Consider the following 17613-nt stretch of genomic DNA (forward strand, 5'->3'; position numbering starts at 1 on the left):
AAACACCCTTCAAAACAAATAGGTCAGAGGTTGCCTGAAAGAATCACATATATTTTCTTGGACTTAAATTTCCTACACTTCATATACTACAGAACTGTTGTAATACCAAACACAAACAGATGAAATCATATTTTTTTGCAGCAAATAAAACAAAGGTCTATTTTCTGAAGGCGGTGATTCCACTGTGTACTTTCATAGTTTGCAACTTCACAAGACCTACACTGATTCAGTAAAAAACGCTAGCAAAAAGTCAGAAAGACGAAGGTTCACATGCACTATCAAAAAGGCCGACACCAAAGCCGTCATTAAGTAAAGGAAAGGATAACAGAACACATCACAGAACTAATAGTCCCACAGGAGTATTTAGGGGTTAGGCATAACCCGGAGTGCTCTTAGCCTAACAATGAAAATAGGATCCGAGCTGCTAGATCAGTGCGGCCGAGCTCCCTCCCTGCAGCTATACGCTTTTGAAGTTGAAATGGTTTTGTTGTACCTCCTTCTCAGGGTCCGAAAACCAGCTGGTGTCTTTGCTGGAGCCTCGAGGCAAAACATGAAGATCCACCAGAACTGCAAAGTTCCCACACTGCAAAACAAAAGAGTCCCATTACAAACTGCTGTGAGACACAGGTCTGAGAGACAAGAATCGGAAGCCATATTAAGCAGGCTCCACGTGACATCACTACAGCCGCGCAATTAACAATGTGCTCATGGCTGGTGGAGGCACGCTTTCACAGTCTGTCTACATCTTGCCTCTAGTTCAATCACCACTCTGAGAAACACAGCAAGGCTGTGCAGATGGAATAGTCCGAGAGATATTATGCTATAATATGGTGTACGTAATATATTTAGGCACATAAACTGTTTAATTTAGTTCTGGACAGTATTTCCATTTAAAAACATTCTTGCCTATGCCTTTTCACCCGGTAAAAAGATTTGCACAAACCTTAGCAATCTGTTTACTCAGTCAGCTAAGTTTCGTCATGCCACGTTTTGTGACAGTACTGCCATGAGGAAAAAAAAAGTTAAGGGAAGACTAAAAAAAAAGTATGATTTCCCACGTTAGCTCCCATACCAAATGTTGTGGAAATAGAGCAAAAACTGCCAAACAGATTTATATCAAAGTTCGCGTGAATGTAAAACTTTGTAAAAAAAATAAATAAAAAATAAAAAAAAATAACGTGCTTTTTTGATTTGGTGTAGAACTTCAGTAGGTTTTGAGATCAAAGCATTTAAAAAAAGAAGTGCTGTGTGGGCATGAATAGGTTAACGTTTTGTATTTTTGCATCTGAAAAGCCCTCTGTTAATTTACCTATAACTTCAACACATTTGAAGAATATGCCTGAAACTTGCCAGACAGTACGTTCAGATTACTACTGCTGGTATTTAGAAACCTGTGCATACCTATAAAAGGAGGGGGGGCAAACAAATGTCCATTTGCTAATATGTGTGACACTATATGATGAATTTACACAAAATTAGGCAGAAGATATAAAGTATTAGATTTCTGTTTTCCTTATCCATAAGGTAGCGGGCGGGGCAAAGTTATAACTCTGACCCTGTTCGATCCATCTGTGCAGCAAGTAGTTACAAGTGACACCCAGTGATGGTGTGTTAGGTTTTTTGAAGATCCAGTTTGGAGGGGGGCGTTTGAAGGGAGATTGTGTCAAAAATATATTTCATGTACTAATACCTTGGACATCATCTGATGTATCTGTACACATTTGGCAGATAATTAGCATTTTAAGCCTACTTTTGGTTCTCTCATTTTCGGACTACTTTGCCTGGTATTTGATCACTGTGTTTGAATGCACAGAAAATGCTACATGATAAAAACAAAAATAAAGGGACTCTAAGTTGATCGTCATCATTTCCAGCTTCTGCCAGGCTACAACCCCGCCCACCAGTTCCAGCGCCAATGCAACCAGGAATCAGAAGAGAAATTGTTAGCTGGCAAACACAATTGGGAATGGAAGTCGATAGGTGTCAACAGAGAAAGCATAATGACAAAGTAAAGCAAAGAATATAGTTTTGTATTCCTGTGTTCAACTTCCTGCATTTCCAACCAGTTTTGAATCATAAGTGTGTACTTGATCTTGCACTTGGAACATATTCCTAGGAAGTTTTAGCACAATGGTGAAAGAGGACACAAGCTGATTTTATGGTGATGATAACTAAACACAGTCTTTTTAGAATCTGTAAAAGAGGGCCAATAATATACACTGCCACTCACTGTAGTAAAAATTATTTTTATAATGGGAGGACAGAAAAAAAACCAAAAGGGATAGTGCTTTAGGTGGACGTACATATTGTGATTTTAGTCATCATTTTATATATTTCTTTAAGCTGGTATTTTGAACTGTAAGGCATTTTGTATTGTGTTTTTTTTCTTTTTTCCATATAATTGTTTTTAGACCTGGCATCCATAGAGTGGTCTTAACTCAGACTTTTAGCCTTTTACCTCCTGTTTTGTTGATGTAACGTTTTGTTGGACTTAGGTCTCTGAGCACTTTACCACTGCTAACTAGTGCTAAAGTGCATGTGCATCTCACCTAAACATGGTAACATTGGTGTATCCACAATTTGCATATTTAATTTATATGAGTCCCTTGTTGGGTGGTATCCCATATACACAGGGTCTATAAATAAATTAAATGCTACTAGTGGGCCTGCAGCACTGATTGTGCCAGCCACTTAAGTAGCCCTGTAAATATGTCTCAGGCCTGCCACTGCAGAATCTGTGTGTGCAGTTTCACTGCCACCCCGACTTGGGATTCAAAACCACTTGCCAAGCCTTGGACTCCCCCTTTCTTGCATGTCACCCATAGAGTAGGCCCTAGGTAGCTCAAATGGCAGGGTGTCATATAAGTAAAAGGAAGGACATGTACTTTTTATTTTTACATGTCCTGGAAATTAAAATCTCCCGAAGTCGTTACTGATTACTGTGAGGCCTGCTCCTCTCATAAGCTAGCATTGGGAATTCCTTAAAATACTTTTAGGCTGTAATTCCTAATCAGAGAGGAGTAGCTGCACCATGTTTAGTGTCATTGGAATGGTAATCATAAATCCACTTATTATTACTAGTTTAGAAATGCCACCTTTAGAAAGTGGGCTTTCTCTGCCCTCACTATCCTGTGTGCCTACAGCCTGCCACCAATACACGTCTGGCCTGGGCTAGGTGACAGCTACAATTGTGCATTCCCTTCAGACACGCACATCACAGGATACTCAACTGCATCTGCATACTGATGGGTCTTCCTGGGGAGAAGGTTGGGAAGGGCCCCTGCTTACATTTCACAGGGTAGCGGCCAGAGTCCACTCAAAGGGGCTGATTACCTCCCACTGATAGTCTGGAGCTGGGGCTGGACTGAAAGGGAGACCTGTGCACTTCAGAGAAGCCTTCTGAAGTCATGCCCCACATCAAAGGCACTTTTTAGAATACATACTGGGTATCTGACCCCTTAAAGTCAGTAAATTTCTGGACTCAAACGGAACTCTGCTGGAGTAAAGGCGGCTGTGCTGCGAGAATCGCTTTATGCCAGGACTGACTGTTACCAGGAACTGCTGCTCTGCCTTGTTGTGCTGCCCTGCTGCCTGTTGATCTCTGCCCTGCCCAAGGACTAAAAACCAGAGTGACTTCAAGGGCTTGTTGGCTTGACCCCTGTTCGGAGGGGAATCTCAGAGAAATCAAATAATTTCTCCCTGTGTGGCTGTCGCTGGATTCCGATAAGCCGTGAGCCCTGCATCTACATTCTACAGCGACCCGCTCCCCAGCGCTGAGGGACGTGGTCACACTAATCAACCTGTAAAAGACAAGCAAGGTGCAACTCTGCCCCAGGACCCGAGGAGCAGTGCTTTCCCTCTCCCCTAGTAGCAAGCCTCTCCGACATCCAAGTGCCATCAGACTTCCCAGACTGACTGCACCCCCAGAGCGACTTGTCTCTCAGCGCCACGGACCCAGTGTAAGAGATCCCCTACACCCAGATAGCAGGTGCACCACACTCAGTTGCTGTATCACAGCACGACTTACCTTCTAGAACTGCGGTCCCCATGTGAGAGGCCTGCCGACATCTGGACAGCAGGAGCACCTCACTGGATCACTGCTTCGTAGCGCGACATCCTCCCTGCACTAAGGGCCCCGTGGACGAGGCCCGCTGACAGCCACCGCAGCTGCAATGATCCCCCAGGTACTCAAGCAAAGGGGCGGGTTGAGCCCCAAGTCTTATTGCTAATGTAGCACTGCTGAACTTAATTACTGTAAATGCTCTAAAAGGAGCCCAAGCAAATCTAGCATTGCTTTTATAATTATTTCTGGAACAATCGTATCTCCTGATCTATTTGGTTGGATTTTTGTAATTTTGGTCTTGATTTACACAGGTAAATATTCTTTATTTTACATAAACCCGTGTAATGTCTTTCTGTGGTGTCTTCATTGTGATTACTGCATGTATGTTTTACAAATACTTTACACATTGCCTTTTAAGTTAAGCCTGCCTGCTCTGTGCCAAGTTACCAGAGGGTGAGCACAGGTTAATTTAGGTTGTGTATGTGATGTACCCTGACTAGGATTGGTGTATATTCACTGCCTATTAGAAACCCAATTTCTAAAAATTGCACATGATGGAATGTATTTTTCAGTATGCCAATAAACATAACTAACTAGAAGTTTTAATCTATCCGAACGGTCAGATCTAGTAATACCCTTGGTGAAGAGGTAAAAGAAACACGAGTGGTAACAAAAGATGTTACCTTTCATAAGAATAGATAAAAGATTATAAAAGGAATTAAGTTCGTTTTCATCTGATGAAGTTGGCATTGATAGGTTTAGAATGATTTTGTATTTTAGTGTGCATCAAAAAGTAACAAGTTTTGATACCCGGTGACAAAGAAAAAATTCACAAAAATACGATACCACGCCTAAGAATTCAAAGTTCCTCAGGCCTTAATGTCGGACTTTATTAACATGGTCATAAGGTGTTTAGGTAGTAGACTCGGACATCCTTTTGGAGAAAAATACATTTGTGCCACAGGGGAATTCTTGAGACAGGCCATTACTTATCCTAATCTAAAGTAACTCAGAGGGCCCAATTAAGTTTGACAAAAAGTAACATTTCTCAAATGGCAGCAAAAGACACTTGGAGCAGCCATGGACATTACAGTTTAGAAGCCAAAAGTTAAAAAATATCTATTCTGTTGTATCTGGGGAATGCATTTGGTTAAATAAGCATCTGCGTGCTCTTATCACTAAGGGAGTGAGTGGCAAGTGGCACTCACCTAAAGATAACATGTAGGGTTGACACGGATCTCCACTTTATCTAGTTTGGTATGTCTGGTGTACTGAAAGATGATTCACATTGATGCTATGGTCCCATATATACCAACTGCAACCTCTTCCTTACCCATTTGCTGAAATACTGTGAAATGCTTTGGGAGTACTTCCCAAAGCATAAGTACTAGCAAACTAAATACTAGTAATCGAGTTCCATAATAGCAAAATTATCCTGTAGTCTCAGTTTGGACTTAAAAAGACATGCACTTAGTTGTTCGTGTAGCTACTAATATTGGACCTTATATAATGTACACATATAATTTGAGACTAGTAAAGTTGTACATGGAAAAATAGGCATTCATTTGTGACATGATATTAAATGTAGTCAGGTTACTATATGACTGGCCCTGCGTACAAGCAGTTGACTGATTTGCCGTCTAATTGTAATTCTACCACTGCGTGCAGGGGGGTGGTGCCAAATATTTATAGAATGAACAATGAACTTCTGCTGGATGAAAAGGTGCAACGCCAGTGTTCAAATATATGTTTATTATATTTCAGACCAAATGTGCATCAATATTGATTTCCATATATTTTGAACCATACTTGAATCACTTTCTTGCAATAGGTAGATTAGAATTACACAACATAATGTCATGCCATATATATTCAGCTGGAGATGATACAAAAAAAAAAGTGACTTCTGTTTAAGTGCAGCTCTCCAGCTTGGTATGCATTCTTCAAAAATGTGAAAATTTACCAGTAATTTAGCCACACATTTCGTGCAGTCCCTCCACTTCATTACGTGGCCCAAACTCTGGACACTGGGTAAAGATACTTTGGCTCAGCGTCCACTGTAACTTACGTAACTGTGACTTTGAAAAACACATCTAAACTTATTATAGCCTCATAGACAAGGACAGGAGAAAGAGCTATTTGTCAGTGTATTAAAACAAAAGTTGGAGAACTGTAGTCACAGATACGTTACCTTTTCTTCTCCAGTATTGGATCTTTCATAGATTTACATACTTAAAGTATTCTTGAAGTACAGCCCTGAGTTACTGAGGATTCCCAGCTTGACGTTTAGGAACAATTCAAGCATGTGAACTCATGTGGATGGGAAAACAAGAATTCTGAAAGTCGAGGGCACACATCAGGTCTGCTCTTCTCACTGCAGAAAAATTAGCTGGAGATTTTGTCATAGAATTTTCTCATAAATCTAAAATGTGGGAGTGGAATCATCTTTGTTAATGCTCAAGAGTTTCTTGTTATGACATAACATCAGGAGACTGAGCTGGATCTCAATCAAACCCAAAGAATATTAACGTTTCATCATACAATTGGGCAAATAACTTTTACTAAAGCACGAGTCAGTCTTTGAAGCAGGAAACCAACTATGTGAGAAGTGAGAATGTAATGAAAGAATGGAGTCATTCTTCATTTCAGGTTCTATATGCAAGAACAGTGCGGCTAATAGAGAGAGAATAGAGGCTAGTATCCTTGACCCATTTGTGAAGGTCGGTGGTGACAATAAATAGCAAAATATTATACTACATCATTCTTGGCACTAGACGTAACAAACCATACTAAACATCAGCCTCACCCAGGCCGGACTAAAGAGACCGCTCTTTTGGATTCTCATTATCTAAATGAAGAATCTTCTTTGTCCTGTCTGCCAAAACTCTCATCTGAGGTAGAGTGGTAAAAGAAACACTGTCTCACCAAACCTGAGATAGAAACGGCCAATCATTGTCCATCAGGCATATTAAAAAAAGGGAACAGGATTGCTGGCAATTACATCGGATCAGGTTGTTGAGGAGGCTATTTAAATTATGCTAGTGCCTAGTGGCAAGAAAAGGTCCAACTTATGGACAATCAATGGGAAACTGAGTAAGGCAAATATGTGTTTTTAAAACTTCCAATTGGTGTGTGTCCACTCCCATATTTCATACTGTAAATACCAGACATCATCTGGATTCTATTATTTACCTTGAGCATATTAGCATGAAAATTTGTCTTAACACTTCAATTTACCTAGGCTAAAATAGTAGGTTTGGTGGAGCCTTATACTCACAGTGCATGCTGCTCCACCCCCTCCCCCTCATGAAATTGTGATACAAAATTAAAATCAATGGGTCTGGCGGCTGGAAGACCTAATTGATTGGCTGTAGGAATCTGGATTGGTAACCTCGGCCACAGGTCTTAATCCGGATGTGTTCACTCAGCTTTTCATCTTTTTGAGGTAGATGAAATTAGTACAACTGAGTTTGGTAACAATAAAGATGCATTATCTACCAACAGCATAAGAATTCCTTTGGGGTCATATCCAACATGCCAGTATATTCTGCTAAATACTTCATATCTTGGAGCTAAGACGTTATTAAAATATTTTATGTTTAGAATTTCAAAAGAGGAGTAACTTGGCAAAATTTTGAGCAAGGCTTAAGTTAAAGCTGATTTAAAAGCAGGGTTAAAAGCAGAGTAAGTGCCAATTTCCATAATTAGACCAGTTAAAATACCTCATAACCAAAGGGACACTATGGGTAGTCACTGCCTTGTACATTTAGTGGATACTTAGACTCTCATTCGGTGTTGCTTAATATTAATTGAGGTAAACAGAGCACCTAATGTCTACTGATGACACAGGGTGTGTTATTTTCTGGGTGAGGTATTACTTAACTAGTCTGAGTTCTGAACCTCAGAATGCAGGACAATGGAGCAATAACTCACTTTCCACGACAACTAGGGGGAGACTATGTCCCCCAGCTTCATCTTTTCCCTTGAGGGGGCCGGACCAGGCACCAGAGACGCGCTAAAGAGTGGCCCAAAGATCGCAGCACTGGACATTTGATACAGTGGTTCCTTGCCCACACTGTATCCACAATTACTGGCGTCGGACTACGTTCCCCAGCTTCACCTTCATCTATGAGGGGGCGGGGCCAGGCACCAGAGACGCTCTAAAGCATGGTCTAGAGGCCGCAGTGTGGGATGCACTCGGGTCCGCCATAGGCCAAAAGAGGCTGGGCCACTCCCCTTGGTCCCTTTGAAAGAAGTATTGAATGCAATTTCTTTTTGACTCAGCTTACCTATTCTTATTCAAAGTAAGTCTGGGTCTGACTGTATAGTTTTAGGCTATTAGATTGTGGCCAAGACAGAAACTCCAACTTTGAGGTCAAGATGGGGAAACGCAGGGTTACGTGCACAAAAGCAGCACTAGGGGCTACTCTTGATGGCTCTTTGCAGCACGCATTGGGGGTAATTAGTAAAGAGATAGAACATGCTGAGCTGCGCCTATTACTTTCAATCACAGGGAATTTGGAACATGTGTCATTGCCGAGGACTCTGGCTAATGTTTCTGCTATTGGTCTCCCCCTCAAGTAGATCTTCTAACTTTCCCACCAAGAGGGGCAATTCTATCTCACCGTGTTGCTGCTCATTTGCCACAACAGAGTTCATAGTAAGGGACAAGGAAGGTCATGAGAGGCCTATACTAGCTAATAGCTCATGTGTGGGAAAGAAAAAGTATGGTGGAATTGGGGCTAAGAGAAAGAGAGCAGAGAAGAGCATGTATGAAGCCCAAACGGCAGTGCCCAGGCTCTCCGTTGAACCCTTCTGGTCAAGTTTCTAAGGCGAATTTTGACACTAGAAACGGCTTGCCGATTGACTTTGGACAAACTTTAGCCAATAGTATGGACAAACTCTACGAAAGGGTGGTATAACTGCTCAAGGAGGAATTGGACCCATTACTAACCCAGCTACAGAAAGTGGCTTGGGAAGGGTTGTAGTTTGGTTGTCTAATGGGAAGATGCTGCTTGGGGGCCTGGCTGAAGACATCTGATGTCTTGGCACAACTGGGCAAGGGTGGTGTGGCACTGATGGATGTGTGCATGGAAGGACGGAATGGATTGCAGCAAGGATGCTGGTCTTGGGGGCTGGGGGAGACTAGTGACGTCGCCACATGGCACAGGTGATGGCAACCATGGGACGACTTCATCAGGGGCCTCTGAGTCCATGAGGGCCCAGGCTGCTTCAACTTCCCTATGCTCCAACTGCACCCCAAGGCGACCCCGTATGTAGTTATTTTTAATAACTTTCCTCTAGTAAAGGGTGATGCAAGGGAAGAATATTACCAACTTGTAAACCAAGTGGTCCACTGGACGAATGAGAGATTGGGCAGGAGCTTGCACACAGTCAAATTATCTTACTTTGTAGGGTGGAATGGGTGGGAAAATCGCCTAAAACAGATTATAACAATGGTATAGTGATTAATTTTAAAGATAGAAGGGTGGCCAATGAAGTCTTAATGAAAATACCTTTTGCAACCCCATTTGCTTCAGCTATCGAGGCCCTCCCACTCTGGTTCTTTTACAAGCCATTGCATCACCCACGGAATAATCTGACCTCAGAGCCACATTTAAATCAGCCTATTGCGATTTATAACAGGTTTGCGCCAATCACGACCCTGGATCAGCAGGACTGAGGAGTTTATTAGTCCCTATGGGGTTATATGTTTACAGGAGATGGCTTAAGGAACCTGTGTTTAAGGACAAACACACAATGTACCTTACGCCTGCTCGTCCGAGCTCAGCCGAGGGCAAAAGGTGGTTTGGTATCTTATTTCACTCGCACTTTCTGCACAGGTTGTATGGTTGAATCTTAGCTCTCCGAATAATCAACTCATACTTCTTAAATGTTCAGGAGCTCAGGTACTTTTAGTGAATGCGTACAACAATACATTTGATAATTCTAGGGTAGATTTGCCTAGGTCACTCCTCGAAGATGTTGATGATCATATTGTTAAAATACAGGGGGACTGTGGTAGTGCATATGGGGGATTTTAATTTAAGGCTATGCCAGCTTTGTGCTCTCCAGAGTGTGTTCTGGTGGATAGCTTGGGGGACCCGATCACTCATTTTGCCCATAAACCTCTTGGGGATGAATTTAATTATTTTATTACTAAGCATAGTTTACTTTTCTCATTTGATTCGTTAACCGGGAAACCTATTATATTACCAACTTATCCAGGAAGGGGAACTCCCAGCCAGATAGACTATTTTGTTCTCCCAATCATTAAGGGTCAGGGGTTATGACTTGAAGGACTCCCGACTTAGTGTTCATAGGCTTCACTATATATACTTACATGATTCGTTTTTGGTCAAGAATCCTGTGGTGTGTTATCCTCAGCCCCTACAGCACACAAGGAATAAGGGACTACTCAAGAGGTGGTCTAGGGTGGATTCAGCCTCCTTTTTGTCATGTTTGATAGCCTCAACCTTGCCTGACTTCCTATGCTGTTTATCGGACGATTGCAGGGGGGAGGATGGATGGGAAGTTATGGATTGCATTGAAAGAATCTGTAAAGTTGGGCACAATTTAGTCTTTGTCCCGTGTAAGTCTAAAAAGGGGAGATCTGCAAAGTGATTTGATGTGGAATGTACAGCTGCTCAAAACCAGCTATTTGCAGCTCTGAAAGAGGACCCCAGAGATCAGAATAAGGTGCCGGAGTGTAGGGCTCATTATAGGCATACTTTGGAAGTGAGGAAAGCCACCATCAGAAAGGAAGTGTTTTCTTCTTTCCTCTAGGCCAGTGAGCTACGCAATAGTAAGGCTTTTTGGGCTACAGTCAATCAGAATAAGTTTAATAGTAATATTGACTCAGGGGTTGACACAGTGTTTCCCGCAGATGCCTGGGTGTCCCATGTTAAGGCGCTTCACACCAATACTAAGGAGGGGACCTGTTCAGTCACTGGAACTTCTAAAGCACCCATGCTTTTATGGCATTGTGCTTAACTCAGTCCTCGTTGACACTTGAAGAGGTTATACTGGCATTAAATAGCTATCAGTCCAGGAAAGCCCTTGGCCCGGATTAGATCCTTGTTGATTTGTTTAAAGCCAGGGTGGAGTTGTGGGCCCCACCCCAATCCTGACGAGCATCCTCGATGCCACTCTAGCTACTGGCCTGCAAAAAACGTGGGCACATGATATTACAGTCCCCATATTTAAGAAAGGCCCGGGGTGATCCACTCTGTTACTATCTAATATCACTGATTAATTCCACTGTGAAAGTAATGGGGAGAATCCTGCTGGATCGGCTGCAGGCTTGGGTGGAGGAACACAATGTGTTGTTGGATCTTCAGTTTGGCTTCAGGCCACGATTGGGGACGGTGGGGCAGGCGCTTAATATATATTTTTTCATTAGCAGGTACACTATGGCCAAGAATGGTAAACTGTACTTGGTTTTCATGGAATTAAGCTCCTCTTTCAACTTGGTAAATAGAGGGAAGCTGTGGGGCATTTTGATAGGGACGGGAGAGGAGACTATACTGTGAATTATTTAAGACAACTCTAGCGCACTGTTACGGCCAGTGTAAGATATGGCCTGGGGGAAGAGATCACAGTGGCTTTTAGCCTCAATAGGGGTGTGCGGCAGGGCCCCATGATAGCCACTTTCCAGTTTTCTCTCTAAACAAACAGGTTGAAAAGGCAGCTGGTGGTCTTTGGGATAGATTGTCCTCATGTCGCAGGTTGTAGAGTTCCTGCTTTAATCTACGCTGACAATATGGTTTTGAGAACAGCCAAAGAGCTACAGCCCTTACTAGACTGCTTTTGTCAATACATGTCAAATTTGGATTTGAGGGTTAACCAATGTTATGGTCTATGGCGCTGAGAAGAATGAGAACCCAGTTTTTAATGGTGAATAATGAGAGTGTGTACTGTGCCGACTTTTGCTTATCCAGGCTTTCTCTTTGATAACCGATTGACATGGAGGTCAGGATTTTGTTGAAAATGGGTTCCTTGAAAGGTTGCTATCCATCCCCACTAGCACATATGCTCACTTATGTCATTCAGAGGTGTGTTTGGACTATGTTTGGGACATTGTTAACATGCAACCTTTATTTTTGTGGTCACGTAGTTGGATGAGGGAACAGACTGCTTTTAATGGGGCCATCCTCACTGATTGTCTGCAACTAGACTATCATTTAAAAAAATTCGGATGGAGGGATCCAAGTTGAGGGTTCAAGCCAATGCAGAGATCCCAACTTGCCCTGGAATTGCGTCATACTTAAAATGGGTGGGGAATCAACGTCATAGGTTCCTCTTAGTCAGGCTGAGGTTGGGTACGGTTCATTTCCTGGCAGCCCTCCCGACCTACGGCCCTTATTTTAACAATGTGACTGCTTGCCCTTGTTTTTTTTGTAAATATTATGTGGCTTTGAGGAAATATTATATTTTACCGTTTTTAAAACACATTAAGATTTGTTTTACAAGAGTGGTTTTCACTTATCTGTCGTCACTGCCAAATCCGAGGATTTCCCAAAGGAAAGCTGTTTATATTCAAATGACCATTAGGCTAAGGTCTGCTATTACTATACATTGAATGAATTTATGATTTTTGGGCAGCATTTGTGAAAGCTGTTTCTGTAAATTTGGTTTGTGATGATTTGTTTTTAGAACTGTAAATATTTTATCTTGGAGGATTGTCTCTTATGATCATGTGTGTATGATTGAATAAAGATTGACTGATTAAGTCATTTAGCAAAAGTCATGGCAATACGTAAGTGTTAAAGCTGAATTAAAAGCTGAATTAAAAGCTGGGTTAAAAGCAGAGGTAGTGCTTATTTTCATAATTAGACCAGTTAAAATACCTTATGATCAAAGGGGCACTATGGGTTGTCACTGCTTTGTACATTTAGCAGACTACTTAGACCCTTATTAGGTGTTGCTTAACATTTATCGAGGTAACAGTGCACCTAATTGCTACCAATGACACAGGGTGTTGTATTTTCTGGGTGAAGTATTACCTCACTAGTCTGAGACCCGAACCTCAGACTGCAGGACGATGGAGTTATAACTCACTTTTTTTTTTTTTTTACCCCAACCGAGCTACAAACCTCACATTATTTCTTTTCCCCCCACCAACACAAACGTTACCTTATTTGACCTGGTGAAACTACTCCATTGGAAAAGTTTGTTATTTTATCACAATTTGTAATTAGTGTTGCCACCTGGCCGGTTTTATACCGGCATGAGCAATGGTCGAAGTCGTTGGGATGTGAGAGGCACAATGTGCACATACTGTTTTAATTTAAGGAAAACGTTCCCCTACTTTTTGTGAAAAGACAACCGTCCTGGGGCCGTTCATTCAGTTGACATGTTTCAGCAGAAGCGTATGGCAGGCCCGGTTGGTTTGGGAAAGAAGATATTTAACCAGTGCTGAGGCCCACTGGTTGAGGCCAGATGAGGGCTGTTTTCCCCTGCATACTTTTAAGGATGTTAGAGCCTGTTACCTGCCCACGGTCACATAAAGAATGACAATTTACCCGTAGGAGCAGTCACAACATGTGGGGCGCCGCCCCGCCTGAGGCCACAACAGGGATCTCTCCCCATGGGGGATGCTGCTAGTGACCAGCAGAGCTCTCACTGCCCTACAGAGGGCAAAGTTGAGGCGATGCAGGGCTTCAGAAAAGTGATTTGAGTTTGGGGCATTACTCTCCACTCCTTGATTGCAGAAACAATTTTTTTTAAATGACAAGGATCATTGTATACTTGTCCTTTTGTTTGTTATTGCAGTCTTTCATATTTCTCAGACATGTGGTTTACCTAAGTGGTATTGCCACCCAGTCTCACCCTGTCACCCCACTAACTTTTTCTTCCTTTTATTTTAGCCCAGCTGTTGGCATGTTTTACTAATAAATATGAACAGGGAAACGAGGATGGTTATCTTTGAGGCAGAATGTTAGCTAAAAAATACATTAGCGCCTGTTTCAGTATACTCGAGGTGAGCAAGTGGCTTAATAAATGTAAATGCTATTGTTGCCTTTGCCGATGCTGTGATGAGCTGCTGCTAGGCTCTTGGCTGGATTGCCAACAGATATGATTCTCATGCAGGGGCGTAGGTACCAATAGTGCGACATGTACAGCAGCTGAGGCGGCTGCAAATCTCAAGGGGAGGGGTGGGAAGTAGTGGAATAAAATAATATTTAAAAAAAAAAAAAAAAAACTTACCTGCTGCTGCCGTCGCCACCACCATCTCGATCCTATTCCTGCAATAGTGTTGGCGTCCCAGCAGTGCCTGGGACACCAGCACAGGCACCCCGGTAATCCTGGCACTGCTCTCATGCTATATTTAGCATGAGAGCAGCATCAGGATTGGTCTGAGTGGCTTGGTCTGCCCCTCAGAGAGTGCACTGGGGTGTGTGCAGTTTTTCCAACCCGGCTGTGTAACACCGCCAAGTTGGAGAAATGTCAGAATGTCAGTTTGGCCGGCCTCAGATGGCACGCCAAACTGACATGCACACTTAGGTGATCTGACTCCACTCCTCCTCCTCCTCCCACCTCCCATGGACCCGCCCTGCCCCTCCCTGCAGGAAGAGCCAACAGCTGAAAAATAAAACTAAATTAAAATATTGTTTTATTTTTTAGCTGCTGGCTCACCCAGTGGGGCAACACGAAGCAGCTGCCCCTGAGGTGCAGTAGCACCTGATGTCAGAGGGGTAGACTAGCCAATTGCACCCCAGCAATGTCCCTTTATGCTCAGAGTAAACGTGCTGCCGACCTATAGGGGGTCCTTTTTGCTGCAGGTATGAAGTGCACTGAGGTTTCAGGCAACTTCACTAAGCAACTCCAGTAAGAACTTTTGAGGCAAAAGAGAAGTCGGAGAAAGGAGCAACGCAACTGGGTGACACATGGCACATCTAGCACCATGTAAGAGTCCAACGTATGCACACATTCTCTTCTTCTCTTCAGTACAGGAACAAAGGGCAGATACAACATCCCCAATAACTAACTAATTTTTCTTTGTGCTTAAAAACCCCCAGAAATGACTTACTCAAATCCTGCTATGTTTCATACATTTTTAAATGCACCTTGCCATTATCCACCACAATCGTAGTTACTTTGACTGTCTTAAAAGGATAAAAGGCTGAGTTGGCCCTGCTAGAATCCAAACGGTGCCCCAAAGTATGCACATAAGCTTCTGCAACAGGTATTGAAATAATTCAGTGATATACATGCTTGCAAAATTCTGTCATCGACCTATGCTGGTCACCTGTTTTACTCACAGGTGAGAGTCTTGCAGTCTAGTCTGGCTGATTGTGTGCAGTGGGTTTTTGTGCAACTTTCTAAGTGCACTAAGATACTTGCTTCAGAACTTCACATGGAGGCGTTATCCCCTCTCAGTGGTCCACTGACTTGAATAGGAGCCCTGGCAAGCTTCTGACTGTAGGCCGCAAAGTAGGAGAAGTGGATGACTGAAGATAGCATTTGGGAATGAGCAGAGATGTCCGATTCAGTGAGGTGACAATTCAGTCAAGGCCTGGAAAGTAAGCATAGGTGAACCTGGAGACAACTTAGAGTCTTTCAGCAAACAGGATAATCAGGAGTTTGGGGACTCACGAATGACTAGAATTGCAGTGATCCGCAGGGTAACAAAGACTTCAGAACTCTAACAGTGAGAGGTCTTAGGAGACGTGAGGTTAAGAAGGGTGAGCAGGAGTCTCTCGAAACTGCACAAACGTCGGCAACAAAAGATTGAGGCTGGACACTTAAATATCTGAGTGTGAGTTGGAGCCTAAGGGAGCTAAACTGAAAAGGAGCAGGTGGGGCTTCGGATTGTGCAGGAGATTTGGAGATTTAGCAGTAAATGGGAACCTCAGGGCCATAGTTTGCACAGAGCATCAGTTGAGATTAGGGAAAACAGAAGCCTTCGAGAATTTCATGGAGAGCATGGTCTTCACAGACTTGGGAGTCAGCAGGAGGTTCTGGTGAGAGTGAGCAAGAGACAGAAGGCCTGAGGGTGAAGGGGGATAGAAGCGAACTGGAGGGTGAGCAGGATTGCAAGGGCATGTTGAAGTGCACAGAAGACTCTTGGCACCTCAGTATGAGCAGGAGTCAGATGTGAGGCTGAGCAGGAGCAGCAGGGGACCATAGGGCTGAAATGAGCTTAAGGTTTCTGATGGTGAATGGGTAGTCTTTGTACCAACTGATGAACAAGAACCCCACTGTCTTCGAATGAGAAGAGCATCAGGTCTTTGAGAGTGAATAGAAGCCGGACCTAAGGATAAGAACAACCCTCTGGTGACCTGCTGGTCAGTGGAAAGTGAGAATCTATACAAACAAGTAGGAGTTTTAGTACGTAATGGCCAGGAAGGAGTCCTGGATTGGGGGTTAGACAGGCTAGAAGGGGCACGCATCAGTAAAGAGAGATTCACGGACCTGAACTTGAGGGCCAGGAGACCAGTAGGTGAGATGCAGTTTTCAGCTCTGACCAATGTTACTGGCCCTTGAAGCTATGAAAATGTTATCTACCATAAAGTTATCCAAAAGTTAGCCCTGTGATACTGAACATGCAATGCTTCACAAAATGTCATAATCGGCAAATGTTTTTTTCGGCTCCTGGGCGAATCTTTGGTCCCAATCCGACTCTGAAGGCATGGAGTCTCCTATTCTGAGAAACCTAAGGAGGGGCAGAAAGCAAAAAAAAAACACCTTGCTAAGCTTGCTGCTGCAGCTTGAAAGAAATTTAATTTTGAGTGGTATTGCGAGAGAGTTACCAGCTGAGCTGTGAACGGTGTGCTTTTAAAAAAATATATATTTTGGAAGCACTTTTTCTTTTGAACCTTCTAGCGCATTTCGTAGGGATCTATCTTATCCAGTGTCCAATGAAAGTTTAAAATAATGGCTTATATATTCACAGTGCTTTCTGTCACAGACTGGGACCTCATAGTACTTAACATACACAAGTCACTATTCTCCACCGCACCAAACAGGATTCATTTCTGTGGCTTTCTGGTAACAGACACAGACCTCTGTAGGGCCTTCACTAATAGAGTTTTCATAATGTTCAATAGTGCATTTCCCTCTTATTAACTAACTTGCATTTATTTTTCATATAAGCTGTGTGTTATTTTGTGTGTAGTTATCTGAAGGTGGAAGACCAAAAAAAGTTACAGCATATTTTTAGCCACGCCTTTGACCCCACCCCGCACTCTCTCACCCTGTCCCTACTGAGCACAGCAGTGCTTAATTTGCAAAAACGTTCCGGTGCCCAAAGCTCTCCTTTGAAAGACGTGGTTGCTGCAATTCGATGTGTGCGCAAAGAATACTGAGGCAGGGTAATCCTGAAGCCATCTTGGGCGTCTTTAATGCATTTACAGCCACTCCCTGCCCCTTCAGTCCACTCTTTCAGCTTTCTGATTTCTCCCTGTGTGCCGCTTTTTACTTTTTCTCTTCCTCTGTCTTTTCCATATGTGTCTTTTGCTTGCAGTAAGTGCTTGAGGCAGAAAAATAAATCCTGGCTCTCAAAAATAAGTGCCGGTGCCCCGCACCGGAAACCACTGGCTCACATT

General features: G+C 43.0%; 1 protein-coding gene across 1 annotated transcript in view; it reads right to left on the reverse strand.

Moving 5' to 3' along the window:
- The window catches only part of SLX4IP (SLX4 interacting protein), a 655245-nt gene that overhangs the window by 410072 nt on the left and 227560 nt on the right, over window positions 1-17613 (reverse strand). Inside the window, exon 3 of the mRNA XM_069234115.1 lies at window positions 494-583. Within this exon, the coding sequence (XP_069090216.1) occupies window positions 494-583 (90 nt within the window). The remainder of the gene's footprint in view (window positions 1-493; window positions 584-17613) is intronic.

Source organism: Pleurodeles waltl, chromosome 5 (genome assembly GCF_031143425.1).
Source record: "Pleurodeles waltl isolate 20211129_DDA chromosome 5, aPleWal1.hap1.20221129, whole genome shotgun sequence".
In the NCBI taxonomy this organism is placed as follows: domain Eukaryota; kingdom Metazoa; phylum Chordata; class Amphibia; order Caudata; family Salamandridae; genus Pleurodeles; species Pleurodeles waltl.